General features: G+C 38.7%; 1 protein-coding gene across 13 annotated transcripts in view; it reads left to right on the plus strand.

Annotated features, from left to right (window-relative positions):
• The window catches only part of efcab2 (EF-hand calcium binding domain 2), a 171,271-nt gene extending 153,584 nt beyond the window's left edge, over window positions 1-17,687 (plus strand). For 11 of the 13 annotated variants that reach the window (XM_069930852.1, XM_069930846.1, XM_069930849.1 and 8 more), the window contains one exon: window positions 17,412-17,687. In XM_069930852.1, the coding sequence (XP_069786953.1) occupies window positions 17,412-17,527 (116 nt within the window). In that variant the 3' untranslated portion in view covers window positions 17,528-17,687. The remainder of the gene's footprint in view (window positions 1-17,411) is intronic. The other 2 variants (XR_011355559.1, XM_069930854.1) reach the window with 1 other exon arrangement.
• The last annotated feature ends 369 nt before the right edge of the window (window positions 17,688-18,056 follow it).

The following is an 18,056-nucleotide window of genomic DNA, read 5'->3' on the forward strand; positions in this document are numbered from 1 at the left end:
ATACTTTTTTCCTTAATTTGCTCCTGTGATCCAGTTTAAAATTTGTAATCCAACAATTCACATGGGATTAAAGTGTGCATTCCAGATTTTATTCAAGGTTAAACATTTTGGTTTGACAATGTAGAAATTACAGTGCTTTTTATGTATAGTTTCCCCTTTTTTCATGCCCCTTTCCCCCAACTTTCTCTCCAACTTTAAATAAAAATCCTTTTCGATCAGGCAGAGTTAGTTGTAAGAACTAAACCTTTAAGTTCCTTTTGATAGGGCTGTCATGTTTAAGTTTAGTTTATTTGTCACAAAATACTATTTTCAATGAGAAGGGTTCTTCTATGAACAGACCACTGGGTTATCTCTAACGTTATATACAGCCTTGTAAAGAGTATAATTTAAAGTATAGAATTACAATGGAAAGGAAGATCAATTAATACCAAGCAAGAGCAACATGATAGCAATATTATGGGTTTTATGCATAAACCTGATGGCTGTTGGGAAGAAACTATTTTTAAGCCTATTGGTATGAGCTTTCTCACTCTTAACCCCCCTCCTGATGGGAGGAGGGAGAATTGAGTTTGAATTGAGTGTGTGATGGGTCTTTCAGTATGTTGGCTCCCTTTCCTCGCCAGCAGGAAATATAGACGGAGTCCATGGAGGGGAGGGAAGTTTTTGTTTTACTTTGAGCTGCAACTTTTTCTGATCTTGAGCAGATCAGCTAATTCACGATCAGAATCAGAATTTATTGTCCTGAACATGTTACGAAATTCATTGTTTTGTGGCAGCATTTCAGCTGCAAATATCACCTTAAAAAAATGAGTGCAAAAGGAGAGAAAGTGAGGTAGTGCCTGTGGTTCATTGTCCATTCATAAATTTGATGGCAGAGGGGAAGAAGCTGTCCTTGAGCTGCTAGGTGCTCATCTTCAGGCTCCTGTGCCTCCTTCCGGCAGTGAAGAGTCATGAGTGGTGATAGTCCTTGAGGATAGAGATTGCCTTCTTAAGACACCGCTTTGTGTAGAATCCTCGATGGAGTGAAACCTGATGCGCATGATGGTGCTGGCTGAGTTCACAATTCTCCGTAGTCTTTTCTTGTCCTGTGCATTGGCACCTCCATGTCAGTCAGCGATGTAACCAGTCACAATGCTCTCCATGGTACCCACCTGTACAAATTTACAAGAGTCTTTAATGATATACCAAATTTCTGCAAACCTTTCACAAAGTATAGCCACCGGTGAGCCATCTTTATGATTACATCGACATGGAGGTCCCAGGATAGATTTTTCAGAGATTTGACACTGAGGAATTTGAAGTTCTTAACCCTTACCACTGCTGACCCCTCGATGAGCACAAGTTTGTGTTCTCTCAATTTCCCTCTCCTGAAATCCACGATCAGTTCCTTAGTTTTTCCATCGCTGAGCGCAAGTTTGTGGTTGTGACGCTACTCACTCCTGTACGCTTCCTCATTGCTGTCTACAACCCATTGTGGCCACTGCCGAGCACAGGAGTTGTCATATTGGGCACAGACCTATGGATGAAGGATTTTAGTTTAAAAACATTGTTGTATCCTTTGACAAGCAATTTAATGCCTGTAGAATGCCGCCAGCATTAGAACTGGGCAGTTGAACCCTTCAGAGCAGCGCTGTGTCTGTGCTCTCCGACAGCACTGCCATTACAGTGGCTACGGCAGTTCCACCATTTACTTTTATTTTGTTTTGAGTTTTTGAAGCTCAGAATTTCATTTGCACCTTTCTCTATCATAGAACTAATAGCATAACTCTGGGATACAAGATAAGCAGGTTAATTTGATCCAAAATTGGCCTGGAAGCAGAAGGTATTGATGGAAGTATGCTTTTCTGATTGGAAATCTGCAGCGAGTGGTGTTGGATGTGGATCGGTGCTGTCCCTTGTTGTTTGCCATGCATATTAATGCCTTGGATGTGAATAAAGTGGGTATGTTAAGTAAGCTGAAGATGACACAAAAGCTGTTGGTGTGGTGGATAGTGAGGGAGGTCATTTAAGAGCACATTTAAGTAACCGATCAGATGGAAATATAAGCTGATCATTGTGATAATATCTTCCATATTAATGTAGAATTCCACTAATTTCACAGAGATGAGCTCACCAGTAGAGAGCTCTCCACTGGCCACCATGACAGAGGTGCACCAAAGAAGAGGTACAAGGACTGCTTAAAGAAATCTCTTGGTGCCTGCCACATTGACCACCACCAGTGGGCTGATCTGGCCTCCAACCTTGCATCTTGGCGCCTCACAGTTCGGCGGGCAGCAACCTCCTTTGAAGAAGACTGTAGAGCCCACCTCACTGACAAAAGACAAAGGAGGAAAAACCCAACACCCAACCCCAACCCACCAATTTTCCCCTGCAACCGCTGCAACCGTGCTTGCCTGTCCTGCATCGGACTTGTCAGTCACCAACGAGCCTGCAGCAGACGTGGACATACCCCTCCATAAATCTTTGTCCGCGAAGCCAAGCCAAAGAAAAAAAGAAAGAGATGAGCAATACAGTTGTTGGCCTTACGAATTGTTTCCTAAAGTCATATGTATGAACAATATGGTGCTTTAAACTTACTGAAGCTATGACAGGTGACACCCCACCCTCATGGAAGATATTATCACAAGTCAGGATTTGTACAAGAGATAAGTAGGAGGAGGCCATTTATCTGACAAGTGCAAGCTTGATGTACTTTTGGAAGTCAAATAAACACAGGACATACACAGTTAAAAGTAGGCATGGAGGTTTGTTGATAAACAGAGGGACCTTGGAGTTCAAATTGATAGTTCTCTGAAAGGTCAGAGCACAGAATATAAAAGCAGGGATATTATGTGGCAACTTCGCAAAAAACCTGGCTTGACTTTACTGTGTGCAGTTTTCGTCTCCACACTACAGGAAGCGCGTGATTGCTCTGGAGAGAGAGCAGAGGGGATGCATCAGGGAGTTGCCTGGATAGAAGGACTTTAGATATGGGCTGATATTGGATAGGCTGGAGTGAAGAAGGCTGAGGGTTAACCTAAAAGAGGTATATTAAATTATAATAAGCACAGTAGAAATTCAGAATCTCTTCCTATGGTAGGGGTATTAAAAATAAGATGGCATAGATTTAGATTTAAATTAAAGGTGAGAGGGAGGAGCTTTGAAGGTGATTTGAGGGGGAGGTTAAATTTTTAAAGGAGAGGAAGGTTTGTTGGAACTCGATGCCTGAGAGGATGATGGAATCAAATGCAATAACTCCATTTAAGAGACATTTAGACAGGCATTTACACAGGCAATAGAAAGAAGGATACTTGGTTAATGCAGGCAAAAGGGTTGGATGTATTGGGCAAAAGGCATATGTCTGTGCTGTACAACTTGATGAAGCAAACACTCCAGACAAACAATTACTAATTTCACTGGGGAGCATTGGACATTAATGTGAAATACATAAATTACAATTAAGAAGCAAATGAAATTCTGAACCTTTGCATTCCTTGCACGCGATTTAAGGTTTTAATTTATTGCGATGACAATCTGAAGGGAAAGTTCAGCAAACCTATCAGTAGGCATTCGGAGAAATGGAAAGACAATACAAAGAGATGGTCACATATGGAGGATAAATTGACTTGAAATTTGTCAGATATGCTGACAAAGGTTTCCTTCATGTTAAAACTGTCTGACACAAAAATGTTATCCAATGTAAGCAAAGGACATTTGCACATGTTTAATATTACTGTATCTGCAGCAGTTAGAGGCGCACAATTAACCGCATAGATCGAGTCCAGAGAAATAGAGAGGAGGAATAGCTAATGTGAAGTACTCACTCTAGTAGTCTATTCCGCTGGATATAAAAGATCTCATGATACACTTTTAAGATTATAAAAAAAAGGATAATAGTTCTCTTATTGTCCTGTTCAACAAATTTACAATCACTTTAGTCAGTAAGGAGCGTCAAGGTTAGCGTTGTGGTTAGCGCCAGCAACATGGGTTCAAATCTGGCACTGTCTGTCAGGAGTTTCTACATTCCCTCCTCCCTCCCCCATGTCTGCATGGGTTTCCTCCCACCCTTCAAAACATACTGGGGTTGGAGGTTAATTGGGTGTAATTGGGCGGCATGGGCTGGGGGGGGGGGGGAGGCGAAAGGGCCTGTTCGTGTGCTGTACGTTTAATTTTTTTTAAATTACTGCTCTGTAGTGGGAACTTGTAAGCAAACTATCTCCCTTGTAAATTATAAGTTAAGAGCAATTAATTAGCAGTAAAACATTTTGTGACATCATGAGAAAATAATTGCCACCATTTGATTGCAGATTCCATTTTTAGTTAAGTGAAGGTACATCAACATTTTATTTCTCTGATCTGCAATGTAGAGTATAAATAAAAGTTAAGCAGTATTTCCATATGCTTTAATGACAAATGGGCATTTTAAATTCAGACAATGGTAATTAGACAAAATAGATCTTGTAAGAGGGTGGGGTGTCACCTGTCATAGCTTCAGTACAACTTAAGTTTAAAGCACCATATTGTTCATACATATGACTTTAGGAACAATTGGTAAGGCCAACAACTATATTGCTCATCTCTCTTTTCGTCTTTGGCTTGGCTTCGTAGACGAAGAGTTATGGAGGGGTATGTCCACGTCTGCTCCAGGCTCGTTGGTGACTGACAAGTCCGATGCGGGACAGGCAGGCACGGTTGCAGCGGTTGCAAGGGAAAATTGGTGGGTTGGGGTTGGGTGTTGGGTTTTTCCTCCTTTGTCTTTTGTCAGTGAGGTGGGCTCTGCGGTCTTCTTCAAAGGAGGTTGCTGCCCGCCGAACTGTGAGGCGCCAAGATGTACGGTTGGAGGCGAGATCAGCCCACTGGCGGTGGTCAATGTGGCAGGCACCAAGAGATTTCTTTAAGCAGTCCTTGTACCTCTTCTTTGGTGCACCTCTCTCTCGGTGGCCAGTGGAGAGCTCTCTACTGGTGAGCTCATCTCTAAGTGCCTGTGAAATTAGTGGAATTCTACATTAATATGGAAGATATTATCACAAGTCAGGATTTGTACAAGAGATGAGTAGGAGGAGGCCATTTATCCCCTAATGCTTACAGCATCATATATTTTTACCTCATTGCCACTTTTCCACACTAAACCAAATCTCTGTAAACCCTGAATATCTAAAAGAGTATTAATTTTAGTCCTGAATATGCAGTGATTGGGCTTTCACAACACTCTTGGATAGAAAACTCCAAAGGTCCCCTCTCCTCTGGGTGAAATCTTTGGTCCTGAATGGGTGACTCATTTTTGAGACTGGGTTTAGACTCTCCATCCAAAGGAGAAATCAAATCTGCACCTACCCTGTCATTTTGTTAATTTCAAGGTGATCACTTTTTATTCTTTGGCTTCGCTTAGGTGAGTTTAGGCTCAGTCTGCTTAATCTCTGTAAGGTCCAGAAGCATTAGGGCCACACAGTGGCACAGCTGGTGGAGCAGTTGCCTCATAGCACCAGCTATCAGGTTCGACCTTAATCTCTGGTGCTGCCTGTGTGAAATTTGCACATTCTTCCTGTGACCATATGGATTTCCTCTGGGTGTTCCAGTTTCTTCTGCTGAGGGCAGCACGGTTAGCGTAGTAGTGACCACGACGCTGTTACAGAGTTGCCTGTAAAAAGCTTGCACATTCTCCCCATGTCTGCAGGGGTTTCCTTTGGGTGCTCCAGTTTCCTCCCACCATTCAAAATGAAGTCATTTGGGTGTAATTGGGTGGCATGGGCTCGTGGACTGAAAGTGCCTGGTACCGTGCTGTATGTCTAAATTAAAAATATAAATCTCAAAAACATGCAAGGTGGTAAGTTAATCTATGAATAGATTTCAGATTTATTGCCAGAGTGTATAATTGACATCACATACAACCCTGAGATTCTTTTCTCTGAGGGCGAGACAGAATGACCACTTATTGGTAGTGCAAAAACAAAACTGTAGACAGCATATACATGTACACAAATAAAGAACGATAAAAAGATAACCAATGTAAACAAACTGACTGTGAAACAGAGAGAGAATTTTTAAAAAATCAATAAAATGCACGAGTCCTTAAATGAGTCTCTGATTGAGTTTGTGTTGGAGTCTGATGGTGGAGGGGCAGCAGTCTAAAGGGTAGATATAATAATAAGGGGTAGATTCCTTAAATGAGTCTCTGATTGAGTTTGTGTTGGAGTCTGATGGTGGAGGGGCAGCAGTCTAAAGGGTAGATATAATAATAAGGGATAGAGTCCTTAAATGAGTCTCTGATTGAGTTTGTGTTGGAGTCTGATGGTGGAGGGGCAGCAGTCTAAAGGGTAGATATAATAATAAGGGGTAGAGTCTGGGCCAATGGGTATTTTAAGATTTGTGTGGATTCAATTGGATAATGAACCTGTTTCTGAGCTGCATTTCTCTAGGACTGTATTTTTGAAGTCTGTGATATAGAGGTGACCCCTATCACGTTTTCACGGCAGCCTCAACTGGTGCGAATACAAGAATCATAGAAAAAGCTGACATTGTAGAAGGAGGAATTGGTCTCTGCATAGACAAAGTGAAGAAGTGATCTTCAGTCTCATCCCAACCTCCAGCACTGGCTCCTGCATGTCTTAGAGCATAGTACTTTCAGCCTACCATCTCCAAGCTGCCCATTGTACTTAGCTACAGCTTTCCCATTGACGTGTGTTTGACCATATCTCTCCAAGTATACATCCGAGTATTTAAAAGTGGTGAGAATTTCTGTGCCACCCTTTTAGGCAGTGAATTCCAGATACCTACCAGCATTTGGAAGAAAAAAATCCTCATCTCCCCTCTCATCTTCTTTACACTCCCTCAGCACTTTAAGTGCTCTGCTGAGAAAATAGATTTATTGAAAATACTTTATTGAAAAAACCCTGCAACTCATTTAATTCTCACCTCAGCTTCCTTGATTTCTAAGAAAGCAAGCCTGCCTTTCTGCAGAACTAAAACCTTTGCAGTTATGCTCTACATCCTCTCCAATCCAGATGCATCCTTCCTGTATGTAATATTCAAGCTATCGTCCAAGTACTCTTATACAATTGGAGCATAAGTGTTATGTATTTGATGTTTCAAGGACAAACGCTGCACACTGAGACGTGGTGCTTTATTCATTCTTTAATACAGAACTAAAATGGTTCCCCGTGATACACAATATATGAGTGACAACGTTATCACACTCAGTGTAATGATGTTATACGCACGCAGGCATAAATACCTAACACTAAGTTCCTACCTCAATGCTTTGACAAATAGAGGAAAGTAGCCCAAATGGTATTTTATCAAGCTTTTTGATCCATCCTTCCTATTTTTAGCTGTACACTGAGTTTCCACATTCTCCTACATCACTCAATATCCTCCCATTTATTGTATGTTCACTTGCTGCTGCAACCCCTAATGCATTTCCTCACACTCAGGGTGGATTAACCATTAGGCTGAGTAGGCTGAAGCTTAGGGGCTCAGAAGGTAAGGGGGCCCATCAAACAACAATAGAAATGAGATACAATAGAAATAAGAAGTACAATAATAGAAATGTTACTTTAATGATGCCAAAGGAAACTAAGCCACAACATTAAAAGAATTTAAAAAATGCAACAACTTGTAGCTTTCATCTATTCACTGAAATCAAAAAACAACAGGCCCAATCATGGTGGTGGCGTCTCAATGCAGGCTCAAAGGCTGACTTCGTTACCCATAATCCCCCATGCAGCTGGAACCGCTCTGCCTGTGCCAGTGCCAGGGAAAAGCGCGTGCATGTGAAGAGTAATGCAGTTAAAGCGCACGCACGCACACACGCACACACAAATAAAATAACATTTGGCAATGCATCGCAAATACATAAAAACGCACAGGTGGCTGGTTTAGCAAATAAACAACACAAACTTGTAAATGGAATACAAAGTTTAAAATTCATCAGTCTGCCCCTGTCTGCTGGAGACACCTGTCCCACTCAGTTGGTTTTGACTCAGTCAGGAACCAATAGTGAAATCACACACACAATATCCAGAATCATGAGTAATTAGATTCCTAAAACACTCCCATTCATTTCTATAAGAGAGGGTAAGAGTTCTGGGTAAACAAGATGCATTATCAATCATCCAAGCTTTATAAAACATATGTATTTTGCCAAGTTGTATCATTTTCTCGCATTGGCCACTTGCAATAAAATTGCCAGTGTACATCAACGACACACAGCAAAGTAGGGACGACCTGTCACATCCCAGAAAGAGTGAACAACATTTGAACCATCTTTCCCCAAATAAAGCTTTTCAGAATTAAATCCTTTCAAAGCACCCCACCCCCCCCCCAAATCAGTTGGAAATAAATCTGTATTAAAATTTATATGCCATGCATTAAAAAAATAAATCATGCTTTTAAAATTGTTAATTAAATATTCAAGTTAAAATATAAATGCATCATTTTATGCTATAATGACGATCAGTGACCGATGGTACATTATATTAATAAAAACTTCCTGAACAAAACGTGATACATACAAATGAACAGGTAACACTGAACACAAAATTAATGAATTAAAGTATTAACTTCTCATTGAGTTGTGCCTTGGAGGGATATAGATCGAGTGCATGGAAATGGGATTAGCCCGAAGACTGTATTGCATTATTGCATTGACTAGATGGACTAAAGGGCCTGTACCGCGCTGTTTGACTTTATCAGCATACCATCCAATACATCTTGTACCCAATGGCATTATTCTCAAATTTCACAACATCTAATAATTATTGCACCCAGTATGCATGGCACTTGGTGACACATCATTCATTCCCAATGTTCACCATTAAATTTATTTTCCTGTAGAGGGTTGACAGTGTACTCAGCATGGATGAGAGAACTATGTTGAAAGGTGCTCCACTGTTGGCTTCTGGATGAGTTGGTGGTGACAGGATCTTTCTCCGTGTCGGATGTATTTAGATCAGTAGTATTTTTCCACTCACATACCACCTTAAATTTTTGGCTTGGCTTCGCGGACAAAGATTTATGGAGGGGTAAATGTCCACGTCAGCTGCAGGCTCGTTTGTGGCTGACAAGTCCGATGCGGGACAGGCAGACACGGGTTGCAGCGGTTGCAGGGGAAAATTGGTTGGTTGGGGTTGGGTGTTGGGTTTTTCCTAATTCCTTACTAACCACAGGGCATCTATTCTATGGCATAGGATGTCTTTCTTTTTACAATCTTTTTATTAATTATATTATAGATAAACAATACATAAGGAGAATAGGAGTACATAATCATGTTCAGGAAATTTCTAATCTGTAGATATCTAAAAGATATATATATGGTAAAGGTTATTTGGTAGAAAGTTGTTCAAAAGATATCAAATCACCATCAACAAATAAATTTACAAAAGAGATAATTCCTTTAATCTTCCAAATAAGGAAGGTTTGGCCAAGAATAGATGGTGTAAAAAAAAATTAAGATATATAATATTAGCCAAGGCAAAAAATTTTAGTCCAAAAAACCTTCGAAATTGAAACCAAATACACAATGAATATTTAATAATTGGATTGGAAATATACTTACTGATCTTAGATAGTCTAAAAGGTAATGTTGGTCCTAAAAAAGAAACTAAGGAATAATTCTGGACAGATTTCAATTCCAAATCTAGCCAGAGTGGATGATCAAATTTATCAAAGTAATAAATCCAAAAAATAATAGAGCGAATATTAAGTGCCCAATAGTAAAATTTCAAATTCGGTAAGGCCAGACCACCCATCGTTCTTAGGTTTCTGTAAATGAAGCTTATTCAATCTGGCCCCCTTACCATTCCAAATATAAGATGAAATCTTAGGATCAATATCATTAAAATAATATTTCAGAATAAAAATTGGGACAGCTTGAAATAGGTTTAAACTTTAGTTAATATTATCATCTTAACAGAATTAATACGACCAACCAAAGACAAAGTCAATGGGGAGAATCTAGTAATTTTTTTTTAGATAGCCACAGATTAGAAATTTCCTGAATACAGTAATGACTAATTATCTAACATTACAACAACCAGATTTACTTGACTTGGTTCCAGTTAAACCCCTTTCAGAGGTTTATTTATACTCTTATATTAAATTTGAGATCAGACCCCCATGGATAAGATTCAGCAAACATTGGAATTGGAACTTCACTAGCATTATCTCCTGAAACATGGGGAAGAATTACTAGACTAGTTAATACTTTTTCTCTTTGTGCATGCCATTCTTTAAGATAGTTTGTAGAGCTTATATGTCTCAAGGTAAACTAGTTCGCATCTTTCCTAATATAAGCTCTGTTTGTGATAGATGCAGTACTGATGTAATATTATTAACTCTTTTGTTTTGGTCATGTCCCAGGTTAGAAAAATTTTGCAAAGAAATTTTAAAAACTCTACCAATACTGGTTATTCTATTACAACCTAACCCCTTAATTGCTCTTTTTGGTTGTTTATTTACTTCTGCATATCGAGTTATAGCTTTCTCTACACGATTAGCTAGAAGAGCCATTTTACTTCAATGGAAAGTCTCTGAGACTCCTACATTATTTCAATGGCTTTTTCATGTAATGTCTTTCTTAAATCTAGAAAAAAAAATCAGGTCGTACTTCAGATACAACTACTAAATTTGAAGAAACATGGAAACCATTTATTGATTACTTTCATAGGATACAACTAGTGTTATTCTCTGAATTAAATAACTCTCCCTTTCCAGATGTAATATAATTCTTGTCATTTTTGTTATCTGTAGGTGTGGTTCAGAGCTATGTTTTAAAATATTCGACAGATCCTCGGGATAGGCTGCTCATTTTTTTTATTATATATTTTTTAGATTAGTTGTTTTTTTTTAATATATATTATACTTATTTCTTTATCTCTGTTTTCTTTTGATAGAAACATTATTTCTAATATGTCATATTTTCACTCTTTGGAATTTATATGATACTTGTACTATGTAGACTTGGACAGACCATTTTAATTGTGTTATTTCCATTCTCCTTATGCTATGTTAAATGTTAACTGAAATGTTAATAAAAAGATTGAAAACAAATGGAGTACATAATCAAGAAGGAAAAAATATTCACTCTATGACATAATATGATATAACATATTGCATTACTCCACAATTAACGAATATGTTCTCATCTCCTCAAACAGAAATCTTCAAAAAAAAGCATTTTTAAAATTATATCAAACTCCTCCCAATCTAAAAAAAGATTGGGCAGTCTCCCCTGAAAATTTATTAATAAACATTCATTGCCTGGTCTAAATATAGTCAGGAAGGGAAAATAATTATAGTAACTAAACGTGGAAAAATTTATAAAAGGTCGACAAGACTCTTCAAATTTAACAGAAGTATCAAATATACAACTCCTAACTTTCTCTAAACTTAAACATGACTTAATTTGAGAGAACCATTGAGTCAAAGTAGGTGGATTAGAATTTTCCATTATATAAAATAGCTCTCTAGCTAACAAAATAGAAAAGCCTACAACCTGATGTGTAGAAGTGGGAACTTGTCTCACTTCTGGAGCTATAATTCCAAAAAAAGGAGTTAATGGGTTAGGTTGCAAACTAATATCAAATATAGCTGACAAAGTCTTAAAAATATCTCTCCAACATAGGGTATGTCCAAAATATATGAGTTAGAGAAGCTACTTCTAATTTACATCTATTACAACTAGAACTAACGTTAGAGTAAATATGGCCAATTTGTCTTCTGACATGAGTCCAATGTACAACTTTAAACTGAATCAAGGAATGATGAGCACATATTGAAGAGGTAGTAACCAATCCAAAAATCTTCTCCCATGATTCCTCTGGAAGATCTAACTGAAATTCTTCTTCCCAGGCCCTTTTAATTTTGTCATGAGAATTTGATTGCAATCTTAATAACTTAATATAAATGCTACCTATTAAACCCTTATGAGAAGAGTTCAAATGAAAAAAAAAGTATCAGTCAAATCTGGTTGGTACAATGTTGGAAAGTTAGGCAGTAAAGTATTCAGAAAATGTCTAATTTGAAAATATCTAAAAAGGTCTTACGTATATTATATTTATTGGATAATTGTTCAAAAGACATTAAGCTGCCATCTATAAACAAATCTGAAAAAGAGACAATTCTTTTAACTTTTCAAAATGAGAAGGCTTGATCAATGATAAATGGTTGAAAAAATAATTAAGAGAAATGGTACTAGATAAAGTAAAATTTTTCAAGTCAAAGAACATCCGAAATTGAGATCAAATCCATATTGGGTTGAAGGTATGCCTACTAATCTTAGAAAGTGTAAAAGGAAGAGCTTCTCCCACTAAAGAGGCTACTGAATATTGCAGCATGGAATTGAGTTCCAAATCTACCCAGTAAGGGAGTTCAAATTTATCAGAATAGTAAATAATATAGTGGATGTGCACTCCCCAATAATAGAATCCAAGATTAGGTAAAGCCATACCACCATCTTTCCTTAATGTCTGCAGATGGAATTTACTCAATCTGGCATTCTTTTTATTCTAAATATAAGAAGACATTTTCGAGTCAATATTATTTAAAAAAAAAGGATTTTGGAATAAAAACTGGGACTTCTTAAAATATCATCTTAATAGCATTAATACGACCTATTAAAGATAAAGCCAATGGAGACCATTTAGAAAGAGATTGTTTCATATAATCTATCAAAGAGAGAAAGTTAAATTTATATGGATCTTTAAATGTTTTGGTAATTTTAACTCCAAGATAGGTAAAATAACCCCTAACCACTCTAACAGGTGTGTGATTATAAACAAGTACATGCATCTTTATTGGGAAGAATTAGCTCATAAACATTCTATTCAAATCCAGAGTAACTACCAAATTGGGAAAGCAAAGACTACATTTGAGGAATAGATTTCTCACGATCTGAAATATATACTTAAAGCTCATCTGTACATAAAGATACTTAGTGAATTCCATCTCCTCAATTAATTCCCCAAATGTCATTGAAATCCCAAAGTGCTATTGCTAAGGATTCCAAAGCTAAATTAAAGAATAAAGGGCTAAGAGGACAACCCTGTCTAGTTATGTCATAAGATGTCACAGGTGCTCTCTGGTTAGTAAGGGATTACTTAAGGTAGTATAGGAGTGGAAAAATGTTGAGTTAGATAAGCTTTTGAAATGTGATGAGACAGTGCAGAACGTGGTTTTCAGACAGCACAAATATGGCAGGCTGAAGGGTCTTCCCCATGCTGTGATTTATGTTGAGGATCCTTTGTGCTTCCACTGGCAAGGGGGGGGGGGGCATGCTATCCAGAGGTTCTCAACTTGGCATGGTGGATCCAAGCGGACCAGCCGACTGGCCGTGGATCAAGGTGAGTGGCCGATGGGTGGATAGGGAGGGGGAAAACAGGCAATCCAGCTGTCTGGGAAAAGCTGGAGGGGCCTCGTGGTTTGGGTAACATCCGCGGAGAACAATGGCATCAGCAAGGGAGTGTTCATTTAGAATTAATTCACCCATTCTCTCCAAAATGAACAGCGAAGTTGCAATACTAATCCAAAAGAGTGCTAAAACATAGAACAGCATTAAAATTGAAATGGACATAATCCAAACATGATATTGACTAAAATCCTCTTAATTGATTGGCTTATTCCACCAAATCTGATCTACATCCATCAAAATTGCCTTATGATGAGAGCAGGTATAAGTTTCAATTTAAATAGCTGAATCTTCCATTTAAAACACACAAGCATTGGAACTACAACTGATTAAAAAGTCATTCCCCCTCTCCCTCGCCTTCCCTATTTTCTTCCAAAATTGCATTTACCACCACAACGCACTGATTTGTCCTTAGGTTTACGGAGTCTGGAAAAATACTTCTAAATCAGTCAACAAGCTGTGGTCCAGATGGTAGTTAATCTGCCACTTCTCTAAACGAAATTCTATTTGCTTTTCTGCTCAACTGACCTGTCCATCTATAACTTCCTGCAATCTAAAACTTTACTGCTCATTGTTAACTAAATGGCAAATTTTGTCTTCACACACATTTTTTATCATGTTTCCCATATCTAAATCATTAATATATTAATATCAAAATCTTGGTTAATATGGTCCCTTGGAATTGAATCGAACAATTTTCCCACCAATTAAATGGCCCCTAATCACTAGTTTATTCCTTGCTCCCTTTGTAAATAATGGTATAATGTTTGGAATTCCCAAATCCTTTGGCACGACTCCTGTTTATTCCCTAGAGATCATTCATTAATGATTTTTAATGGAATTCCATATTTACATAATTAACTAAAATAAATTTCCCAGTTGCTATGATGAGATTTGAATTCATAACAATGTGGAAAAATGTGAAAAAATGTGAAATTGACTGTTATGACAGGAAAGAAAAACCAGTATGTTTTTCCAAATGTGAGAGATTACATTTGGATTTGGATATACCAGTGTATGATTTGCAAATGATTTATATAAACATATTGCAAATAATTAGATAAACTGTTAATTTTTTTCCAACATTTTTTTGTTCAAATTTCTACCATCTCTGTTTCAGTCTGCATCAAAAGTGACCTCCGCGTAGCCAACCATCTCAATTCTGAGTCACATTCTCAAACTCATATGTCTGTCCATGACCTTTCACTCTACCCCACCATGACCACCTGCAGATTGGAGGAACAACACCTCCTTTTTTGTCTGGGCACCCTCCAACCCCAGGGCATAAACATTGAGTTCACTGCATTCTACTAATCAGCTTGTTTTTCCCCCCTCCCCCTCCTTTAATGAGTTATTCCAGTTCCTACTTCCTTTCTCTCTCCACCAAGCCTAAACTCTTCCCCTTCCCCCCCCCCCCCACTTCCTGCAATCCTCTCTCTCTCCCCCCCCCCTCACCTATCACCCTCACCACCCCCCTTCCCCCTTTTGTTCGGACATCTTTCATGTTCTCCTACACTTTGATGAAAGGCTCAAGTCTGAAACATTGCTGATGTATCTTCACCTTTGCTAGATAAAGGCACTATTTTATCCACTGAGTTTCTCCAGCATTTGTGTGTTTTTTCACTTAACCACAGTGTCAACAGAATCCTGTGTTTTACCTCTACCCTCTCTGTCATTTTTTTGACATACAGAAGGGAAAGTTATCATTATGCTATCCTTTTTTAAGAGGAAAAAAGAAAAAAGCACAAGGTTATGCTTCAGTTAAATAGAACATTTATGAGACCACATCTGTTGCATAATGTACAGTATTGATTTCCTCATTTAAAAAAAGTTGTAAATGTATTACGAACATACAAAGAAGGTTTACTAGACTACTTTTTGAAATAGATGGATTATCTCATGAGGAAAGGATGGATAGAGTGGATAGTGTTTAAAAAAGTGAGATGATTTGACAAAAGACTTTAAGGGTCTTGACAGGGCACATGTGGAACGAATGTTTCCTTTTGTAGGAAAATCTGGAATCAGGGATTGCTAATTAAAAGTAAGAGATTTCCCACTTAAGGCAGAGAAGTGGGTTTCCCTCCACCCCCTTTCCCCTCCTCCAAGGTTTTATAGCTTTGGGACTGTCTCCCAGAAAGGGCAGTAAATACAGAGGAAGATAGAATCTTGAACAAAAGGGATGAAAACTTAATGTGGATGGACAGGAGGGGTCGTCAAACCTTTTTGGTTATTGGCCACATGCAGAAAAATATAAGGAGTCACGGGCCAAACAATATTAAGTCTGGCAGTTTTCGATCACCGTAAGCTCCTTTAACAGGCTGTTTAAAACCTGTACCAAGCTGACGGATGTCAGACTGGTGTTTGGACTTCACAGGGGAGTGCTGAGATTTTGCTTCTCTCTACCCACAAGTCTGCATCAGCAGGCAGCGTTGACCTTCCAGCAGCTCTGGCAAGCACCACCATTTTTTTCTTCTAATGGGCAACTTGAAAATAGACAATGGACTGCAGTTGGCCTAGGCCCATAGTTTGGCCACTCCTGATATACAGGAATGCAGTGCTGAGGTTATAATCAGATCTTATTTAATGTCACACCAAAACTGAGGGCTCACTCTCACTTTGTATATTTGTCTTTCCAGCATTTTTCATTTTTTTTTAGTTCAGACATCTAGCATCTGCAGTTTTTAAACACTGACATGTTATTTTGGTCCATATCTCAGGAGTGCTAGACCATGTATCATACAATATTTGTAAGTCCATGAGTTTTGTCATAATGGAGGTAAAATGATGTTTCACTCATCTGGACTTCTGGCTTCTCGACTCATATTCGGCTTCACAAATTCAGTGGGGTTCTTTATGCCATTATCTTTGTATTCCTGCAACAGTAAAACGAGAGGGTTTTGCATTGGTTTAAGGTGAGAGGGGAAAGATGTAAAGGGGATCTGAAGAGCACGTTTTTCACACTTAGGGTAGTGGATGCATGGAATGAGCTGTCAGAAGAGACAGTATTGGGGGGGTGGGGTCCAGTTAAAACATTTGGGAAGGTTCATGGTAAAGAAGGGTTCACAGGGATATGGACCAAATCTTCCCTGGACTCAACACACTAGTGGCATCGTGAAGAAAGTACTTCAGCGTCTCTACTTCCTCAGGAGTTTGTGAAGGTTTGGTCTGACACCAGAAACCCTGGCAAATTTTGACAGATGTGTGGAGCAAAGTGTGTGACTGGCTGCATCATGGTCTGGTATGGGGACACCAATACCCCTGAGCATAAATCCCTCCAAAAGGTAGTGGACACAACCCAAGATATCACAGGCAAAACTCTCCCCACTATCAAGAACAATCTATAGGGAACACTGCCGTTGGAGAGCAGCAGCAATTATCAAGGTTCCACGCTCTGTTCTCACTGCTGCCATCAGGAAGGAGGTGTAGTTGCCACAAGACTTGCACCACCAGGTTCAGGAACAGATGCTACTCCTCCCCCATCAGTCTCCTCAATGACAAACTCAATCAGAGACTCATTAAGGGCTCTTACTTGTGCACTATTGATTTGTTAATTCTCTCTGTGTTGCACAGTCAGTTTGTTTACATTCGTTATCTTTTTACAGTTCCTTATTTGTTTACATGTATACACTGTGTACAGTTTTTTTTTGCACTACCAATTAGTGGTAATTCTGCCTTGCCCGCACTAAAAAAAATCTCAGGGTTGCATGTACTCTGCCGATAAATCTGAAATTTGAATCTGAAATGCAGGCAAATGGGAAAATATTTGCTTGGCGTTCTGGTTCCCATGGACATGCTGGACTGAACGGCTGGTTTCTAGGCTGTATAATTCAATCAACCAATGAATCTACAGGTTTCCTGCACAGACAATCATATACTTCTACATCTTAAACTGGTTTGTTAAGCCTAAAGTTTTGCATTGATGATTTAAATTGGCTGACCTGTGTGATTCCTTTAAAAGTTCCAATTTTAAAGAAAAATTCTGGGTCTAGAATGAGAAAAGAAGTGATTATGTTATTCCTTCGTTTCAAAGGGGAGCCATTTACACAAGAGGAGATGGAAGAGTTGTTGTCAGCTGCTGTGGACCCAGATAAAAATGTTATCCTGTACAAAGATTTTGTGGCAATGATGACAGTGGAAGACTACTGATTGTGTTTGCACTTCTCAACAACTGGTAATTTTGTCTGGAAAGATTTTTCAGACCAATGCAATGACAACACTACTCCTGAAAAGCAAAATTTCAAATAAATGTATCTGGCCAACTAACCTTCAACTTTAAAGAAAATAAAGCCTAGCATGAAACCTAGAACATGAAGGGTTGAATACAGTTTTTACTTGATATATTTGGCCTTCGCTTCTAATTACAGTATCACAACATATCACTGCTGAGTCCATGACCATGCCTCAGTTGATATTGAGACTTACTCTTTGGAGATGCAACAACTGAAAATTACCTTCCCACCACAGTCAAAGACCTCGATTGCTTGCTGTCCACAGCTGCCACCTAAGGACACAAGGTCAAAGTGACCTGGTAAAGGTGCATCACCAAACTGGAATAATTCAGTGGATTATATGCCTGATCCAATCCCAATGCATAATCAGGCTCATCCCGGAAACATCAGGATGTTGGAAGCTTGCTTTCCTGCCGTAGTTTCAATATTATTCTTTGTGCACTCAC

Source organism: Narcine bancroftii, chromosome 4 (genome assembly GCF_036971445.1).
Source record: "Narcine bancroftii isolate sNarBan1 chromosome 4, sNarBan1.hap1, whole genome shotgun sequence".
In the NCBI taxonomy this organism is placed as follows: Eukaryota; Metazoa; Chordata; class Chondrichthyes; order Torpediniformes; family Narcinidae; genus Narcine; species Narcine bancroftii.